This window comes from Trypanosoma cruzi, genomic scaffold (assembly GCF_000209065.1).
Source record: "Trypanosoma cruzi strain CL Brener 1047053514135 genomic scaffold, whole genome shotgun sequence".
Taxonomy (NCBI): Eukaryota; Euglenozoa; class Kinetoplastea; order Trypanosomatida; family Trypanosomatidae; genus Trypanosoma; species Trypanosoma cruzi.
In genome coordinates this window covers 1,842-18,166 of record NW_001849121.1, presented here as the reverse complement: position 1 = coordinate 18,166, position 16,325 = coordinate 1,842, and the positions used below count along the sequence as shown (strand labels likewise).

Here is a 16,325-nt window from a genome sequence, read left to right as displayed (position 1 = left end):
CCAACAACAGCACACACCGCCCACACACACATATTTGTATGCACTCACGTGTTGCTTCTGTGAAGGCACCCCGCACACACAACCGTCGCCGCGTGACCGGATCCCGCGGAAGGAGGAGGGAAGGAGGAGAGAGTGAGCCGCAGAGGTCCAACATGTCCCGGCATCTGTTTTATTCTGCTGTGCTGCTTCTCCTCGTCGTGATGATGTACTGCGGTACCTGTGGAGCTGCGGCCGCTGAGCAGACAGGGGCCGCTTTTGATCCGTTCACAGGGACGACGTCGATATCATTTGCTAATTGGAGGGAGTTTAACGAGGCTGGCGGCAAAATCACCTCGCTCCGTGTTCCTGGCCTCGTTAAAGTGGGTGATGATGTATTTGCCGTTGCTGAAGCGCAGTGCGGGGAGAAGGATGGAGCCGGCAGCTGTGCTGGGATTGTGTCAAAGCACCTGGATATAAGTGATGACTCAACGGATATTTCGATGTCGGATATAAGTTTGTTTTGCATGCAGCTTGTAGACACCGCCGCGAATAATTTTGGGAAAACAGAAGTGTTGCGACCAACGACACTTGTAATTGAGGACAGTGTTTAATTGCTCCTGGGAAACTACAGTCGTACAAAGCCGCAGGTTGAGGGTAAGAATGAGCGGGGCCTTTTACTCGTGAAGGGAACTGTCGCCGATGAGGGTGGAAACAAGAAGAAAATCAAATGGAATGAGACCCATGTGGTGAACCCTCAAGGCAAAGGAGAATCTCATTACTTGACCGAGTTAATTGGCGGTGGAGGATCGGGTGCTGTGATGGGTGACGGCACGCTTGTGTTTCCCATGCAGGCCAAAGAGGAGGGTGGAACCAGCGTTTTGCTGTCTATGCGTTTCTCCAATTCAGGGAACAAATGGGAGCTCTCATCCGAGACGCCTGGTAAGGGCTGCAGGGATCCAACCCTGGTGAAGTGGAAAGAAGACAAAGACGACGAAAGACTCTTCATGATGGCTCATTGTGCTGGAGGCTACCATGACGTTTACAGGTCCATTTTGAATGGACTCAATTGGTATCCATATGCTGAGCCAATTACCCGCGTGTGGGGCAACTCACGTGATCGAACAGGGTACGGTGTCCAGAGTGGATTCACCACCGCAATCATTGAGGAAAAGAAGGTGATGCTCGTCACCGCGCCGGTGTATCCGAAGGAGGAAAATAAATGTGGAAAGGGTCGGCTCCATCTTTGGGTGACGGACAATACACGTGTGTATGATGTTGGGCCGGTATCTCGTGAAGATGATGACGCCGCCGCCAGCTCGCAGTTGATAAAAGATAATAAGGAGTTGATCTCAGTGTACGAGAAAAAGAAGAGCGACGGATCATACAATCTTGTTGCTGTGCGTCTGACCGAGAAACTGGAGCGGATAAAGGAAGTGGTGAAGACATGGAAGGATTTGGACAGCGCCTTGCAATCCTGCAGTTCCGGTTCCAGTGGCACTGTTGACGTGCGCAAAAAGGGTATGTGCAATGGTCGTGTTCCCACTGATGGGCTTGTTGGCTTTTTGTCTGGTAACTCAACTGGGACCGAGTGGAGTGACGAGTACCTCGGCGTGAATGCGACTGTGAAGAATGGGGAGAGAAGGGTTCCCAATGGATTGACGTTCAAAGGACCCGGAGCAGGGGCGGTGTGGCCTGTTGGCGACATGGGGCAGACTGTGCCGTACTACTTTGCGAACAACGAGTTCGCGCTTGTGGCGACGGTGTCCATCCACGAGGTGCCGAAGGAAGACAGCATCCCTTTGATTGGCGTGAGGATGAATGACACCAGCAGTACGGTCCTCTTTGGTCTGTCGTACACCCACGAAAAGAAGTGGCTGGCCATATCTGAGAATTCTGGTAATGTGGAGGATCTTTTTGGGTGGGAGCCACACACAACGTATCAGGTGGTACTGCGAATGACTCTTGATGAATGGACTGTCTTTGTGGATCAGAGGGAAATTGACCGCAAGAGCTATAATAAGCATCTGTTCGACTTGCACAGGATCTCACACTTCTACATCGGTGGGGACAGTAATGACCAACGTGCAACGGGCGGCCATGTGACGGTGACCAACGTCATGCTGTACAACGACGATCTGTATAATAATGAGCTGCATAAACTCAAAGCCAGCAAAGTCACTGTTCCATCACTTGGCGCTGAGAAACAACCCACAGGACAGGTGACCAGCACAGACGTTTCGGTTGCTTCCGAGTCAAAGAGTGAAGAAATCACCGCCAGCTATGCGAAATTGAATGAGGATGATCCTGAAAAACAACGAGGAAAAAACAGCGTCGATGATCCGGTGCCTGCAGCGCTTCCTTCCCCGGTTGTCGCGGGATCATCTGTTCCTGAACCTGCCATCGCAGCGGAGAGCGCAGGGAATGATCGTCCAGATGACAATGCCCAGTTTCACCAGGGCAAAACGGCCCAGCAAGCCACGCTGAGTGAAGAGAATAAATCGATGCAACGGGGTTCAGACTTGCAGCCACAAGACCCACAGCCAGCGGAATTAACGGAGGTTACCGATGTTGAAATGTCCTCTGGAAGTTATGATGAAGAAATGCCAGAGGAGGAGGAAGAAGCGGATGACCGGAGTGGCGGATCAACGTCTTCAGTGGGTGCATCATCGGATATGGATACGGCCACCGAAACAGTTGACAGTGAGCACCAAGTGCAACAAAGCACTGAGCCTGCCACTGAAAACGACGACGTGCGGTCCACTGGAACCGGAACCACCGGCGCGGAGCAAAGCCTCAGCCTCGAGGCGGGGGACGGAAATTCCGAGAGAACAATGGGCTCAGACAGCAGCCCCACTCCTTCAAAGAGTGACGCCGAACCGACATCCGCGGAGTACACCGACGACGTCTCTCGGACTGAAGGAGCCGAAGTTTCTTCTGAAGACGGCAAGGAGGCGCCACAGACGGTCGACACCGCACCGGGCAACACAAACACAACGCCTGGGGAAACCAAGAAGATCCCATCGGAGTCCAACGCTACAATACCCTCTGACACTGAAATTTTGCTTGAGAACGGGCAGCTCGGGGAGTTGGCGGCCATGTATCTAATTGGTGACAGCACCGTGCATGGGTGTGTGTCTTGGGTGTTGTTGCTGCTGCTTCTGGGGCTGTGGGGCACCGTGGCTCTCTGTTGAATGAATTGGGGAGAGCAAAGTTGCAAAATTCTGTGGAGCAAAAAAGGAGCGGCATTCCAGCAATACTCAATGAATTTTGTTAATTCCATTTTTTTCTTTTCTTTTTCTTTTTAATTTTCTTGTTTTTGCTTTAATTATTTCCCTTATCTTGCTTGTTGCTTTATGGCAATCGTTATGGACGTTTTTTTTCTACTCTTCCCTCTTTTTAATTATTTCTTGCTGCGCTCTTCCTGTGAAGGGTGCCGTGTGTTTCCCGCCCAACTGCTCCACTCGCAAACCCACCGACACGCTTGTGACGACGGCCCTGTGCGCCTCGCCTGATGCACGCATGAGGAGGGGCCGCGACGAACGGCGCGCTGAAGGAGCCGTGACGTGTGGGCGTGCGACGAGGGCCTGTGGGGCGGAGCACACATTTCTTTCCCTCTTGTTTTGTTTTCTTTGCGGTCAGGGCTGAAAGACACCCGCAACGCCACACACAAAGCCACACCCTGCCGCCGTGTTTTTTTTTTTGCTTTTCCTGTGCATTTCTTGCGCAGGCACACCCTTTGGGGTTGGCCTCGTGAGCATTTCTCTTCCCTTCTTATGATTTTTTTCTTTTGCTGCGCTCACTCTCCCGATGGAGTGACGCAACTCTCGTCATGTCTGCGTGCTTCTCTCAGCCCCACACACACGAGTGACTGTGCTCTGCGGGCCGCACTCACGCGCCGATGAAAGGGCTGAGGGGAGCAGCAACACGCAGATGACCCCATGAAATATAAACGATGTGCGGACACATGGAGGGTCAGACGGTTGAAAGACATTTAAATATTTAATTTTTTTTTGCGGGCAAAATGTATATGCAGACAATTTCTGGAGCAACATGGTAGTTAGGTGCACCTTTGTGTTTGTGGTTTTTCTTTTTTCTTTTTCTTTTTATTATGATTTGGGTGTAGCCGTAATAGAGGACGACTTTTTTTCTTTTCATTTTTTTTATTTTTTTTTTCCAAAGTGTGAGGTGTGGAAAGGTGAAGATGAGTTTTTTTTAATTTATTTTTATTTGATTTTTTAATGAATTGCCGCTGCTTGGGCTGCCGTGCAATATTGTGAGCCTGAGCAGTTTTTTTCTCTTTATTTCTGCCATGCGCTTCTGCTGTACGTTTTTGTTTGTGCGTCCCTTCAAATGCTCTGCTCCTGTTTTTGATTCTTTGCTTCGTGTGTCTGCAGGCAAACACGACCACATGCACGCACAAAATGCACATTGCAGTGGATTTTGATGCTTCTTTTGTAGCGTGTGCTGGCGGTTGCGGGTGGCTGCCGCCTCCTTCTGTGGGCATGAAGGGAAGGAGGAAAGAGGGAGCGCGCACCGTGAGTCATTCTTTCCTGCGGGTGTGATGCGCGCGGTGGGCTGCGACTGCTGTGGAGGGCTGCATCCTTTCGGTGTGCACTTCTCCGCCGTTGTTCCGTGTGTTTGCGCATGTCATTTGTTATGCGCGTGCTTGCTGGGCATGTTTTTCCGGGGCGTTGGGCGGCCACCATCTGTCTATGGCGGCTTGTGTGAGCGGGCACGTGCGGATGAGGGTCAGGGCGTATGGAGTGAAGGAATGGCTCGAGGAAAGGGGAATTTGATTTGGATGGTATTTGGACCGGATTCATTTGGCTGCGGTGGACACATGCACGACGGATTTGTTTCCGCATAATGGGGGAGGATGCGACAGGATTTTCCGAAGTGGCCCGTCAATGCAATTCGAGTTTCATAGCACTGAGGCACAGTGGTCTTCCTGCAATGGCTGGTGACGGCCCCTAGTGGAGTGGTGTATTTATGCTGCTGCTGCTGCTCGAGGAGGCGTAGAAGTGCGATTTGAGGTGAGCGGCGGAAGGGCCACACATCCCGCAGTGACGGTCTTCGTTGGCCCAGCGGGTGCCTCTGAGGGTTTTGTTGGATGCAACGTCATTATGTCCGTCTCCGGATGGCGACTCCCTGATGCAGCCAACGAACGGGGCTGGGAGCGACGGTGAGACGCAAGCACGTGTGGATGTTCGGAGCGGCCGGCGCACCGCACGCTGAGAGCATGGCACGGTGAGGGCCGGACCTAGAAAAGGGACACCGCGTGGGACGTCAATCTTCGCTGCAGCGACCGCCACCGAATTCGGATGTGCTCGCACCTTCTGCGGTCCCTCTTCCTCCCCTTACTTCTGTGCCGAGGACTGTGCCGCGGGATCCAGCAGCGCGATGTTTGGCCGCAGGAACGTGGCCCGAACAAATGATTTGTGGGAGGGGGATGTGCACTGCGACGAGAAGGAAAAGAAAAAATGTTGCGAGACGACCACCACCACAAGACCGGAGTGAAGCTGTGTTTTTTCCGCTTGCGCGAGGGCAGCCTGCCACCTGGTCGGTTAGGAGGATTATTTTTTTTGCGTCGTTGCGCTCTCTTTTTATTCCGCTGCGTTTTCTTGCGGACCTGCGAAGGGAGATTTGCAAGAAATTTCTGCGAGGCGTCCCTGCCGTCGTCGGAAAAGCGGATTCCCCCTTGAAAAGCGCTACCTTTTAAATTTGTTTTGGGCGGGGGGTTCCTGTCGATTCACTGCGGCTTTGTTTTGCGGATTTGATGCGTGTGTTTCCGAGCGGTTTGATCTGTGCTCCCAGCCCACTCGGATGTGGTGTACGCGTCGACGTGAAGGTGCCTGCCAGCCGTTTTATTGCCTCCCCCGCTGTGGCTGCCGCCGCTGCCTTCTTCCCTTCCTGAGGTTCTGCGGCCTCTTGACAAGATGTTTTGGAGAAGGCGTTGCCGCTCTTATCGTCCATGGTATTTTGATTCTGGTGTCGCGGTCAGGAGACATTGAACGAGAGGGGTTTGCTGCCCTCTTGTTTTATTTATCCTCTCTGCCTGACGGCCAGTTCTACACAAACGTGCTCCTCGGCACCTCAGTTGGTGCTAGCGGGATTGCTTACGGTTGTCACTGGCAGTCGCATTTGCCAACTCTTCTCTGCTCCTTTTCATTGTCGCATTTTTCTATTGATTGACGGACGCCATTCTGTCCGGCGTGCCACTTTGATTGTATTGTGTGGGATTGCTCGCCAAAACCATTGGACAAAACAGGCTGAAGATTTTTCACTTATTTAATTCCACCTTGCGCGCACGTATTTTTCTTACTTTCTGTTGGTGTGCACTCAAACAGCGAGGTGTCCGGAAATATGCGTGCGTGGGATTTGTCCTGCCATGTGAACTGCGGGCAACACCGCGGGGCTGCCACTTTGACTCCGCAGAGTTGTTGTGTCTCTTTGCGGGGTTGGAAGGGAAATTCCATGCAGCCAGCCACTGCTGGTGTGTCCCCAAATGTTGTCACTCCATGCGAATAATGTGCTTCAGCGAGTGAGGGGGATGATTGGGTTTGTGTACACTCTGATTCTGTTTGCTACTTTGTGCGGGCACGCAACGCTTGAGTGGTGGGAAAATGGAGCGGGGCGATGCATGGCTGCGTCTCGCCCATCGTTCACTGCACGGTGGTGTGGTGCACATTGTGGTGCTGACCCTGAGATGTGACTGCGGTATCCTGTGCGGCAATGGTGGTGGGTGGAGGAGAGTGTTGACCCGCGGCGGGACGGTGGGATCGTGCCTCCTTTTTTTTTTTTCTGTGAATGTGTGCGCTCATTATTGGTGTCGGTGATGGGGCAAACACACCGACAACGTGAATAAAATAAAATAGAACAAGGCGATAGTGTGGCGGTGTTGGGGTTGGTTGCACGCCTCGGCTGCTTCACCGACAGGCGTTGCAGTGCGGCTGCGTGTGAGCAACACTGTGCTGAGGTCGTTGCACGCGGGCGGGTCGGCGGTGTATGTTGGCGGCGACGTGGACCTGCTGTCGAGCGCGGTGGTGCTTGACGGCGTGTCGCTGGAGGCGTCGGGCGGTCCGACCGCTTCCGCGATGAATGTAACGTCTTCGTCGTGTCTTAGTCTGCGGAGCCACTCTGTGTTCTCCGTGACGAAAGTGTCGGTTGTGAGCAGTGGCGGCGGCATTGTGCTTGGCGAGCGCCTCGCGGTGATTGATTCGGTGCTGCGCTTCGTGGGCGTCGAGGGGTCTTTTGCGTCGTCGCTTGTGCGCTGCGATGGTGGGACGGTCGATGTCGGCGGGTGGCTGGAGCTGCAGGACGTGTGGGCGGTGGGCGAGGCGTCGTCGGTGGCGTCGCTGTCGGGTGTGACGCTGAGCGGCGGCGCCGTGTCGATTGCGCGCTGCGCTGCCACCGGCGCGACGCTTGTCTCCGGGCTGGCGATCACGAGCGGCGCCGTGTCGGTGCAGTGCAACCGTGCTGGCGGCCGGGTGCTGCAGAGCAGCGGCGACTACCGCTCTGCCGGCCTGCCCTCCGTGAGCGTGGTGCCGTGCGACGGCTGTGCGGCTGCGCTGGCGTGCTTTGATGCGCTGACGGCGTCGTTCTCCGACTGCGTGTGCGGCTGCCGTGCCGGCGGCGTGGGCGAGGCGTGCCTGCCGTTCGAAGTGCCGCCTGCGAGGGCCGGCGGCGGTGGTGGCGGTGTGGAGGGCTGCGTGAGTGGCGTGACGCTGACGGAGTCCGTGACGATTGGCGGCGGGCGTGCGACGGCGTGCTTCGACTCGGTGGTGTTCAGCGGACCGATCACTGTGACGGTGGACCTGCGCTTGATGGACGCGTTCGCTGACGCGCTGAACGTGACGCTGCGCCACTGTGTGCTTGCGGGCGGCGCGCAGCTGCGGATTGGCGGCCTCAGCGAGAGCACGGCGCGCCTGATGCCGCACGCTCTCGTCAACATGACGAACGTGACGTCGCTGGAGGGCACGATCGTGCTGCATGGCGCGACGCCGCTGCACTCGAGTGTGCTGCTGGCGAACTCAACGCTGCGCGCGACGGTTGGCGGGTCGCAGTACGTGCCGACGACCCCTGGCCATGCGGGATCCCGGTACGGCCCCGCGCTTGTCCTGGACGGTGTCCGGCTGCTGTCGACGCGGTTTGTCATGACGCGGTCGACGCTGGTGTGTGGCGGGGGCTCGTGCGCTGCGATCCTTGTGGAGCGCGGCCTTGTTGTGAACCTGTCCAGCGTCCTCTACAAGGACAACTGCGTTGTTATTTCGGAGACGCACGTGATGTACGCTATTGCGTCGGACCTGCGTGTTAGCGGCGGCTCCGTGTTCTCCATACAGAACTGCTCGTGGAGTGCACCGAGCACCGAGTACTACAAGGGCGCGTGTGTGCTTGGGGACGTTGCGGTGACTGGCGGCAGCGTGCTGCAGGTTGTGTCCAGCACTTTCCGTCTTGGCTTCGCCATGCTTATGGCAAACACGCTGACTGTGACTGGCGGCAGCTGGCTGCTGCACCGCAACAACGAGTTCCACACCGCCTACGTTGTGTACGTGGACAAGGAGAACGGCGTGGCGTTCCGCGATCGGAGTGTTTGGTCGATACTTGACAACAACTTCGCATACGGCTCGTACTCGTCGAGCATTGCACACATGACAAGCAACTGGTCACCACCATCCGACACGCGCCCGATCATCTACGGCTTGTGCAACGAGGCAAGGGGCTCACCTGTGACGGATTACCAAGAAGAGCTTAATATTGGGACGCCCGTGACGGTGCTGGATTGTGGCGCGTGCACTGTGGACGCTGTGTGCTTTGCAGCGAGGACGAGCAGCATCAGCGGCTGTGAGTGTGTGTGCGCTGCTGGCGGCCACGGTGGCACATGTCTGCCAGCTGCGGTTCCGGACGGCCTTGGGCCGCTTCCGCTCCCCGATGCGAACGATACGGAGGTCCGCTGCGTGCACGGTGGCAGCATCAGCTCCGTGGACGATCCTGATCCCGGTGTGCGTGGTCTGTGCCTTGTCAACGTGACCTTCACCGCCGCGATCGTGCTGGACCTGTGGAGCTTTGACGCACCAGAGCAGACACTCAACATCACGCTGCTGCAGTGCGTCCTCATGGGCCTATTGATCAGGGGGAGTGATGCACGCGTGCACGTGAGCGTGACATCCTCGATTTTGGATTCCGGTGAGTTGGAGTTTGAGGGTGATTTTGGCGCGAGCTCCCAGATACTGGTGGTGGGTAGTACGCTTGTGACGATGTCGTCTTACGCCATTTTATTTGTGAAGTTTTTTCTTGGTGTGAACTCGACGCTGCTGCTGCTTGACAACAACTTGGAGGGGAGTAGTTGCGCGTTGTATATTTCCAATGCTGCTGTTGATGGTGGCGGGGTCATTGTGAATGGCAATACGCTGATCACAACGGAGGACGACGACGGTGTGGAATCATCTGTTTATGCTCATGCTATTGATGTGAGGAACGGCGGCTACTTTGACGTTGAGGAAAACACGATGAGTGCTGCTAATGGCGTTTATCTTTACGGGGACACCACCGTGAGCTCCGCGGGGCTGCTGCGAGTGGCGGACTGCACCTTTTTTGACAGCACAGAGGAGTTTGAATCTGCGCTGTTGTTTTTGGACGGCTCTGTGGCACTCGAGGGTGGTGCGCAGTGGCGTGTGGAGGGCAACAGCGTGAGTGGAGCCTCGGTACTAAATATTCCTCATTTTCAGCACAAAATTTAGCTGTCGGGCAGCGGCACTACCGTGTCGCTTGCACACAACCGTCAGGTGGAGTTGAGGGTTTTCTTCGTCAAGTTTCTCCCATCGAGCATTGTCGTGACGTTACCCGCGCGGTTTGTCGTTGGGTGCAACCTGTGGGACGGTGAGGAGGTGTCGTACGACGGTGTATTTCCTGGGGAAATGGTGGTGTTCAGGTGCGGCACATGCAACGACGACGCGGCGTGCTACATGCCCGGGACGGAGTCGGTGGACCGCGGTTCTTGCTCGTGTGGCTGCAAGGACGGATGGCATGGCGCGTCGTGTCTTCCCTTCGAGGTGCCCGACACGGTTGTGCCGCCCGTAGCGGAGAGAGCCGTCGACGGCGACACGAGCTGCGTGGTGAGCCAGACGCTGACGAGCCTCACGCTGAAGATGTGGAAGACGCACCACTGCTACGTGGGTGTGACATTCAGCGGCGTGGGTGCTGTGCTGAAGTTCTTCCTCAACAGTATGCCGCTGCATCTCCCCATCAACATCACGTTTACTGGATGCACATTCCTTTACGGGGCTGTGCTGCAGTTTGTTGGGGGTGCTGAGGCGGCCGAGTCATCCGGCGTCTTGATCCGCGTGAGCCAGACGGTGATGCGGTCCTATGTTGTTGTGTTTGCACTTGCCCTCCCGCAGCACTGCGACATTGCCGTCACGGAGGTTGATGCGGTGCAGTCCTCCGAGGTCCAGCTGCCGCACATTATGAGCAACATGCTGAGCGTCGTGTTACTGCAGACCGTTGTTTTAAGCGCGTCTTCGCTGTTGGTCAGCAACGCCAGGGCGCGTGCAACGAAGTATGGTGCGTTTGGTTTTTACTCTACCGGGACGCTGAAGCTGGTGGGTGGCAGCTCGCTTTATGTGCGGCACTGCAGCTTTGATGGATACATGCATCTGTTGTAAATGTACAGGCTCAGTGTGAGTGGCCACTCTGTTTTTGCGCTGCTCAACAACACAATGTCCTCCGGGACAAGCCTGCTGTGTCAGCAACAAGAGTTCAGCGTGTCGGAACACAGCGTGTTGCGCGTGGTGGGGAACAGCGGCTCCGTGTCCAACGCCATATATTCACCAAGCTTTTTTACCGTCCGCCATTCAAGCTGGCTGGATTGGCGTGACAACGACGTGGAAGTGGGTGTGTTGTTTCATTACTCCATAATAACTACTGTGAACATCGACGGCAGCAGTGTGGTGGCGCTGACGGGCTGCAAGATGGGCTCGACGGGTTTGTCGGAGCCTTTGCTATCGCAGGCTGACGCCGGCTACCGGTTTGTTGCTGGGTGTCTGACGGTCGCGGGACGGGAGGTGACGACGGCGGCAGAGCTGGCGCTCCAAGGCATTACCAACGTGACGACGGTTGCAGTGTGCGGGAAGTGCACTAAGGACGGCGACTGCTTTGCTCCTCTGACGACGGCTGTCAGCGACTGCAATTGCCAGTGCGCTGCTGGAGGGCACGGCGATGTGTGTCTCCCGGCGCCTGTGCCTGCTGGCCCGCCACCACCAATGCTGCTCCCACCGCCACCGCCGCCGGTTGGTGAGTGCATCAGCGACATGGTGTACCCCGAGGTGGCGCAGACTGTGGGCGGCGGGCTGTCGTGGCTGTGCTACCGCAACGTGACGTTCAGCGGGGGCGGCATGAGCCTGACGGTGCTGATTGGGGCGATGACGGGCGACGTGGTGAACGTCACGTTCGATGGATGCACGTGGAGGGACGGCGCCGTGCTGTTGCTGTTGGGCAACGCGTACGCCGCTGTGGGGTCGCTGAACATTGTCGTCACCGGCAACACGTTCCGTGACGCGCTGCTCAGCCCGGAGGGTGTGTTTCCACCGCACACGAACATCACGATCAGCGGGAACCGCTTCACGGCCACAAGGCTCCTCCCTCGGCCGGGTTTGGACCTTGGCAGCCCGTCGTGTGTCGCGATGAATGGGCTGGCGATCAGCAACGACTCTGCGGTGGTGCTCAGTGGCAATGTGTTTCAGACCGTGACGGCATCTTCAAACGTCATTTACTTTGTTGAATCTGCGCTGAGGGTGTCGTGGCGCTCCCTTTTTGCGGTGGTAGGCAACACGTTTCATATGGAAGGCGCTAACAGTAATTTGATACATCTTGAGGGGTCTAGCCAGTCATTTTCACTGATTGTACTGAACAACTCTGCCGTGGTGATCCGAGGCAACCTTGTGCTGGGGGAGTTAGAGCACTTCATGCTATTTCTTTGGGCCTTACGTGTGGAGTCCCAGTCAGCGGTCGTGTTTCAGGACAACGAAATGCGGGGAAGCTTGGCTGTGTTTTACTCAACTTTTGCCGCCAACATCTACTACAACTCCTGGCTGCAGTTGAGCGGCAACCTCTGCCGTGAATCCCCATCGGATGCGTTTACTTTATTTGACCCCAAAGTGAATCTCCGCGACTCCACGGTGTCTGTGTCCGGCAACCAATTCATTTCCAGCAGGGGAACGCCGAGAGTGCTGCAGATATATGCAGGTTGCCGCGATATCACAAACGGAGCGATTGTGGCTGCGTGCAACACTGTGAACGGCGAGGAGGCGGCGGGATCCAGCATTCCGTCCGTGTACAATGCCACCATCCTGAGCTGCAGCGACCCATGCACCCTTGCAGCGTCGTGCTTCCCTGCGTACACGACGACGGCCTCGAGTGATGGCTGTGCCTGCACGTGTGCGGAGGGTGGCCACGGCGATGCGTGCCTGCCCGTTGCTGTTCCCGAGCCTTCAAGCACTGACGGTGCCGACTTGTGCGTGCGTGATGTGCGTGTGGATGTGGAGGTGAACGCCGGTTTTGGGACGTCGGTGCTGTGCTACGTTGGTGTGACCTTTGCGGCGGATTTCGTGGTGGAAATGGAGTCGATGTCGGGGAGCGTGCGCAACGTGACGCTGGCGAACTGCATGTTTGTGGGCGGAGCGAGCCTTTACGTTGTTGGGTGGCTGTCCGACCCGCCTGCTGGCGAGCGCGCCGATGTGTTGATCAGCGGGCTTGAGTCGCGCTCCGGCGGCGGCGTGATGGTGGCGAACCGATTTCCGCCGGGCTCGCGCGTCACTGTGGTGGACTCGGTGCTGATTGCAGAGGCGCGTGTTGTGTACCGCGGCGCCTACGACCTTGGCGACGCCTCCGCGTGCCTCGTGTTGCACAACGTGAATCTGACGGGGAGTGTGCTGACCATCGCGCGCACGCAGGTGGCGGCTGTGTTCCGCGACGCTGTTGGCGTGCTGGTGGTTGGCGGCGTGGCTCTGTCGTTGCGCGGTGCGCTGTACGTGGACGGGCTGTCGCTGCGATGCTGTGGTTATGTCCGGCGGCTGCAAGGGTGTGCTGCTTGGGTCCTTCACCATCGCGTCGAACACGCTGCCCGCCGCTGCCAGCGTCCTCTCGGCGATCACCGGCGTTGTTGCGGGTGCGACGGCTGTTGCCGTGGTGGTGACCGGCGGGCTGGGCTCCATCCTGGAGATGCAGGCGCTCGGCGTGTTTGCGAGGATGTCATGTGCCTCGGCGCAGGAGCGTGCGAGCACCGCTGCGCTGCCGTACTTCCTGTCGGTGTTCGCTGCCCTTGACCCGCTGTGGATGGTGGTGGGCAACGCGCTGCTCGCCGCTGTGTTCGGGTGCGTGCACTGCGGTGTGACGGCCGCCTTCCAGCGGTGGCGCGGCGTAGACGCGGCGAGTGCGTGGGCGGCGATGCGCTTCCCGAGCCTGACGTACGTCGTGGCGCACGCGATGCACCCCGGCATCTTCTTTGGCTCCGTGTTTGCACTGACGATGCCCGTCGCCCGCGTGCAGCACCACGTGGTTGGTGTCGTTGGCGTGCTGTACGGTGTGGCGTTTCCTGCTGGTGTGTGCTACTTGATTGCTCGCCACGTGGGCGCGAGCTTCACGAAGTACTGGCAGTTTTCGAGGAAGCCGCTGCACGAGCGCCTGCTGTACCCCGTCGGGTATTGGTATCCCGCAGCGCAGCAGCGGATGTACGGCGGCATGCTGACGAACATGAGGGGCAGCCGCGTGTACTGGTGCGTGTTCCAGCTGTCGGTGCTGTGTGTGGTGTGCCTGATTGCGGCTGTGCACCCGCCCGTGGGAGGCTGCCACGTCCAGTACTTCTGCATGGCGGCTGTGCTGCTTGCGGGTGCGGGCGTGGTTGCCTTCACGAACATGATGCGCTCGGCCCTCCTGACGCTGTTGCAGACTGCGAGCTTTGTGCTGCTTGCGGCGCTGTGCCTGATCAGCGCGGCCAACCATCTTGCGCCGAGCGACGGCGGTGCGAGGGCGTACGTGGCGATGGTGCTGCTGCTGACCACTGTGCTGCTTGCGGTCGCTGTGTACAGCATGGTTGTGTGGTATGCGGAGGACCGCCACTGGCAGGAGCTGCGCGAGCCGCGGCGTGGAGGGCTGGAGGCGCTGCTGCGCGATGACGAGGAGAGCGACGAAGAAACGCAGAAGCCGCACGACATGACGTCATCGTTGTACGCCTCAGGCACCACCGTTGTGTTGTCGTACCGACCACCCGCACCGCCGCTGCAGCTCATGGCCGGTGACACCCGCTCCGACGCCCTGAGTCTGCTTGACCGTGCATCTAGTGCGAGCTGCGGCATTAATCATGCCGCTCTGGACAGATGAAGGTGCTTTGCTTGACGAAACATTTAGCGCAGTTTCTTTTTTAGGTGTAAGGGCTCCGACCCAACAGTACCGTTACGCGGCGAGAAGACACAAGGCCCCTCGCAGATGCGGCATGACGCAGATGCGTCTGGCAGGCATCTTTTCTCTTTTTTTCATAGGAGCTTGTGAAAAGAATGATCGCGGTAGAGCTGGCTAACTTAATTAATGTATGTACATCCTGATAAATGAATGCATTCTTTATGGTACTCTCTACCGTATGAATCTTTTGGGAAGAACGCGACTTTGTAGGGGCAGGGAGCCGATGGAGGCCAGATAATATTTGTTTTTATTTTGCCATCCCACCCACCCCCTTTTGATTCCCACCATGCGGCAGGGTCTTGTGGCTGGAGGACCACAAAGTCTGCCATTTCTTCAGTAAATATATTAGATCCTATCTGAGTACAAAAGGCTGCGTGAACGGCCAAAAGAATATATAAATATATATATTATCAGGAGAAAACATGTAGTAAATTAACTTCGTATGTGTTGCCCCCTTTTCCTATGTTGTTTGGTTTCTTTACATAATTTCAGGATCCAGCCAGCGGTCAAGAAGATTATTCGAGTTCAATATTTACTCTACCCTGTGTGGATGACTGAATTATTGTGGCTCTCTGTCTTGTATGTGCATTTTTTTATCCCTCTCATACCTTTCTTTGGGTGGTTATTGTTCAGCTTTAACTCAATCCAACTAAGAAAACAAGGAGAAACGATGTCTGGAAGGCCCGAGGAAGGAATTTACGATAATGAGGAAATTCAAGCGCCTACTGTCCCGCAGGGAGATTGGAGGAGAGCGAGGTCGGACTTTGAGGGTGACACAGATCACTCCTCTACGACTCGCAGAAGATTGGAGGAAATGCATCGACCAAAGTGGACCATGAACAGCAGCGTAGAGGACATCCTGCTGGAGGGAAGCACTAACAGGAACAACATGAAGCTAAATGATTTCCTTCGGAGCAACTTGGGCGAGGAGTGGGTTGTGGAAAGAAATAGGAACGTGACGATGGAGGCGTTTGTTCAGGAGCCGGATGCCTACGTACAAGACCAGCGGCTTCTTAGAATTATTTTTAATTTAACAGAGTACCAGGTGTACAAGCTTCATCACGAGGGTGAGTTCTTTCTCGAGCAATGGAGGGACTATGAAGGAAAGGATACGGTCACTCCTCTTGTAAGGGAAAAACTAAACAGAGTTCTCATTCAGGTGCTGACAGAAGAAAGGCGTGAGGCGGAAGAAAGGGCGAGGTGGGACCAGCAACAGGTAATATTTAACTTATCTGCTAAGATCGAAGATTTGTTGTTTGGAGGAAGAGTTCGCGTCATGGAAATAAAGCTGAACGATTTTCTTACGAGGGAATTTGACGGAAGAGGCATTTTGCGCGCCAATCGGAGTGTCTTACTGAGGGATTTCTTTGGTGATCCCACGAGGTATATCCGCGATGCGGGAGTATTGAACGAAATACAGGCAACAGGTGCTTATGCGAGGATGGAGAGGACTGTGAGGGAGGAAATGGATATGGAAGAGGTTGTACGCAAGCTTCATCACGAGGGTGTGTACTCTCTCGATCAATGGAGGGACTATGAAGGAAAGGATACGGTCACTCCTGTTGCAAGGAGAAAACTAAACAGAGTTCTCACTCAGGTACTGAGTGAAGAAAGCCGTGAGGCAGGAGAAAGGGCAGTGCGGGAAAAACAAGTAGGATTTACCCTAACTACTACAATCAGGGATGTGCTATTGGGAGGAAGAGTTCGCGTCATGGACATAAAGCTGAATGATTTTCTTACGAGGGAATTTGACGGAAGAGGCATTTTGCGCGCCAATCGGAGTGTCTTACTGAGGGATTTCTTTGGTGATCCCACGAGGTATATCCGCGATGCGGGAGTATTGAACGAAATACAGGCAACAGGTGCTTATGCGAGGATGGAGAGGGCTGTAAAGG

At 56.0% G+C, this 16,325-nt stretch overlaps 1 protein-coding gene and 2 pseudogenes across 1 annotated transcript, besides 16 other annotated features; all 3 read left to right on the top strand.

Moving 5' to 3' along the window:
• Positions 1 to 6,526: a sequence feature (areas not merged during assembly with more than two copies in the genome that could not be assigned to a particular haplotype).
• On the top strand, positions 39 to 3,170 carry Tc00.1047053505201.50 (annotated as a pseudogene).
• Positions 3,259 to 3,302: a sequence feature (A-rich).
• Positions 3,969 to 3,991: a sequence feature (AT_rich).
• Positions 4,120 to 4,152: a microsatellite.
• Positions 4,186 to 4,219: a sequence feature (AT_rich).
• Positions 6,527 to 7,366: a sequence feature (heterozygous, Esmeraldo-like haplotype).
• Tc00.1047053505201.20 lies at positions 7,083 to 13,298 on the top strand (annotated as a pseudogene).
• Positions 7,367 to 7,704: a sequence feature (haploid, Esmeraldo-like haplotype).
• Positions 7,705 to 8,595: a sequence feature (areas not merged during assembly with more than two copies in the genome that could not be assigned to a particular haplotype).
• Positions 8,596 to 8,703: a sequence feature (haploid, Esmeraldo-like haplotype).
• Positions 8,704 to 10,640: a sequence feature (areas not merged during assembly with more than two copies in the genome that could not be assigned to a particular haplotype).
• Positions 10,641 to 12,292: a sequence feature (areas merged during assembly that could not be assigned to a particular haplotype. This can correspond to areas where the two haplotypes were merged or to regions with more than two copies in the genome that were merged during assembly.).
• Positions 12,293 to 12,295: a sequence feature (heterozygous, non-Esmeraldo-like haplotype).
• Positions 12,296 to 13,825: a sequence feature (areas merged during assembly that could not be assigned to a particular haplotype. This can correspond to areas where the two haplotypes were merged or to regions with more than two copies in the genome that were merged during assembly.).
• Positions 13,826 to 16,325: a sequence feature (heterozygous, Esmeraldo-like haplotype).
• Positions 14,509 to 14,950: a mobile genetic element.
• Positions 14,820 to 14,841: a sequence feature (AT_rich).
• Tc00.1047053505201.9 (retrotransposon hot spot (RHS) protein, putative) lies at positions 15,101 to 16,325 on the top strand (the record flags this gene model as incomplete). The annotated part of the gene is made up of 1 exon (XM_803465.1): positions 15,101 to 16,325. A coding segment is annotated over one exon (1,225 nt), but the record flags the coding sequence as incomplete, so codon positions are not given.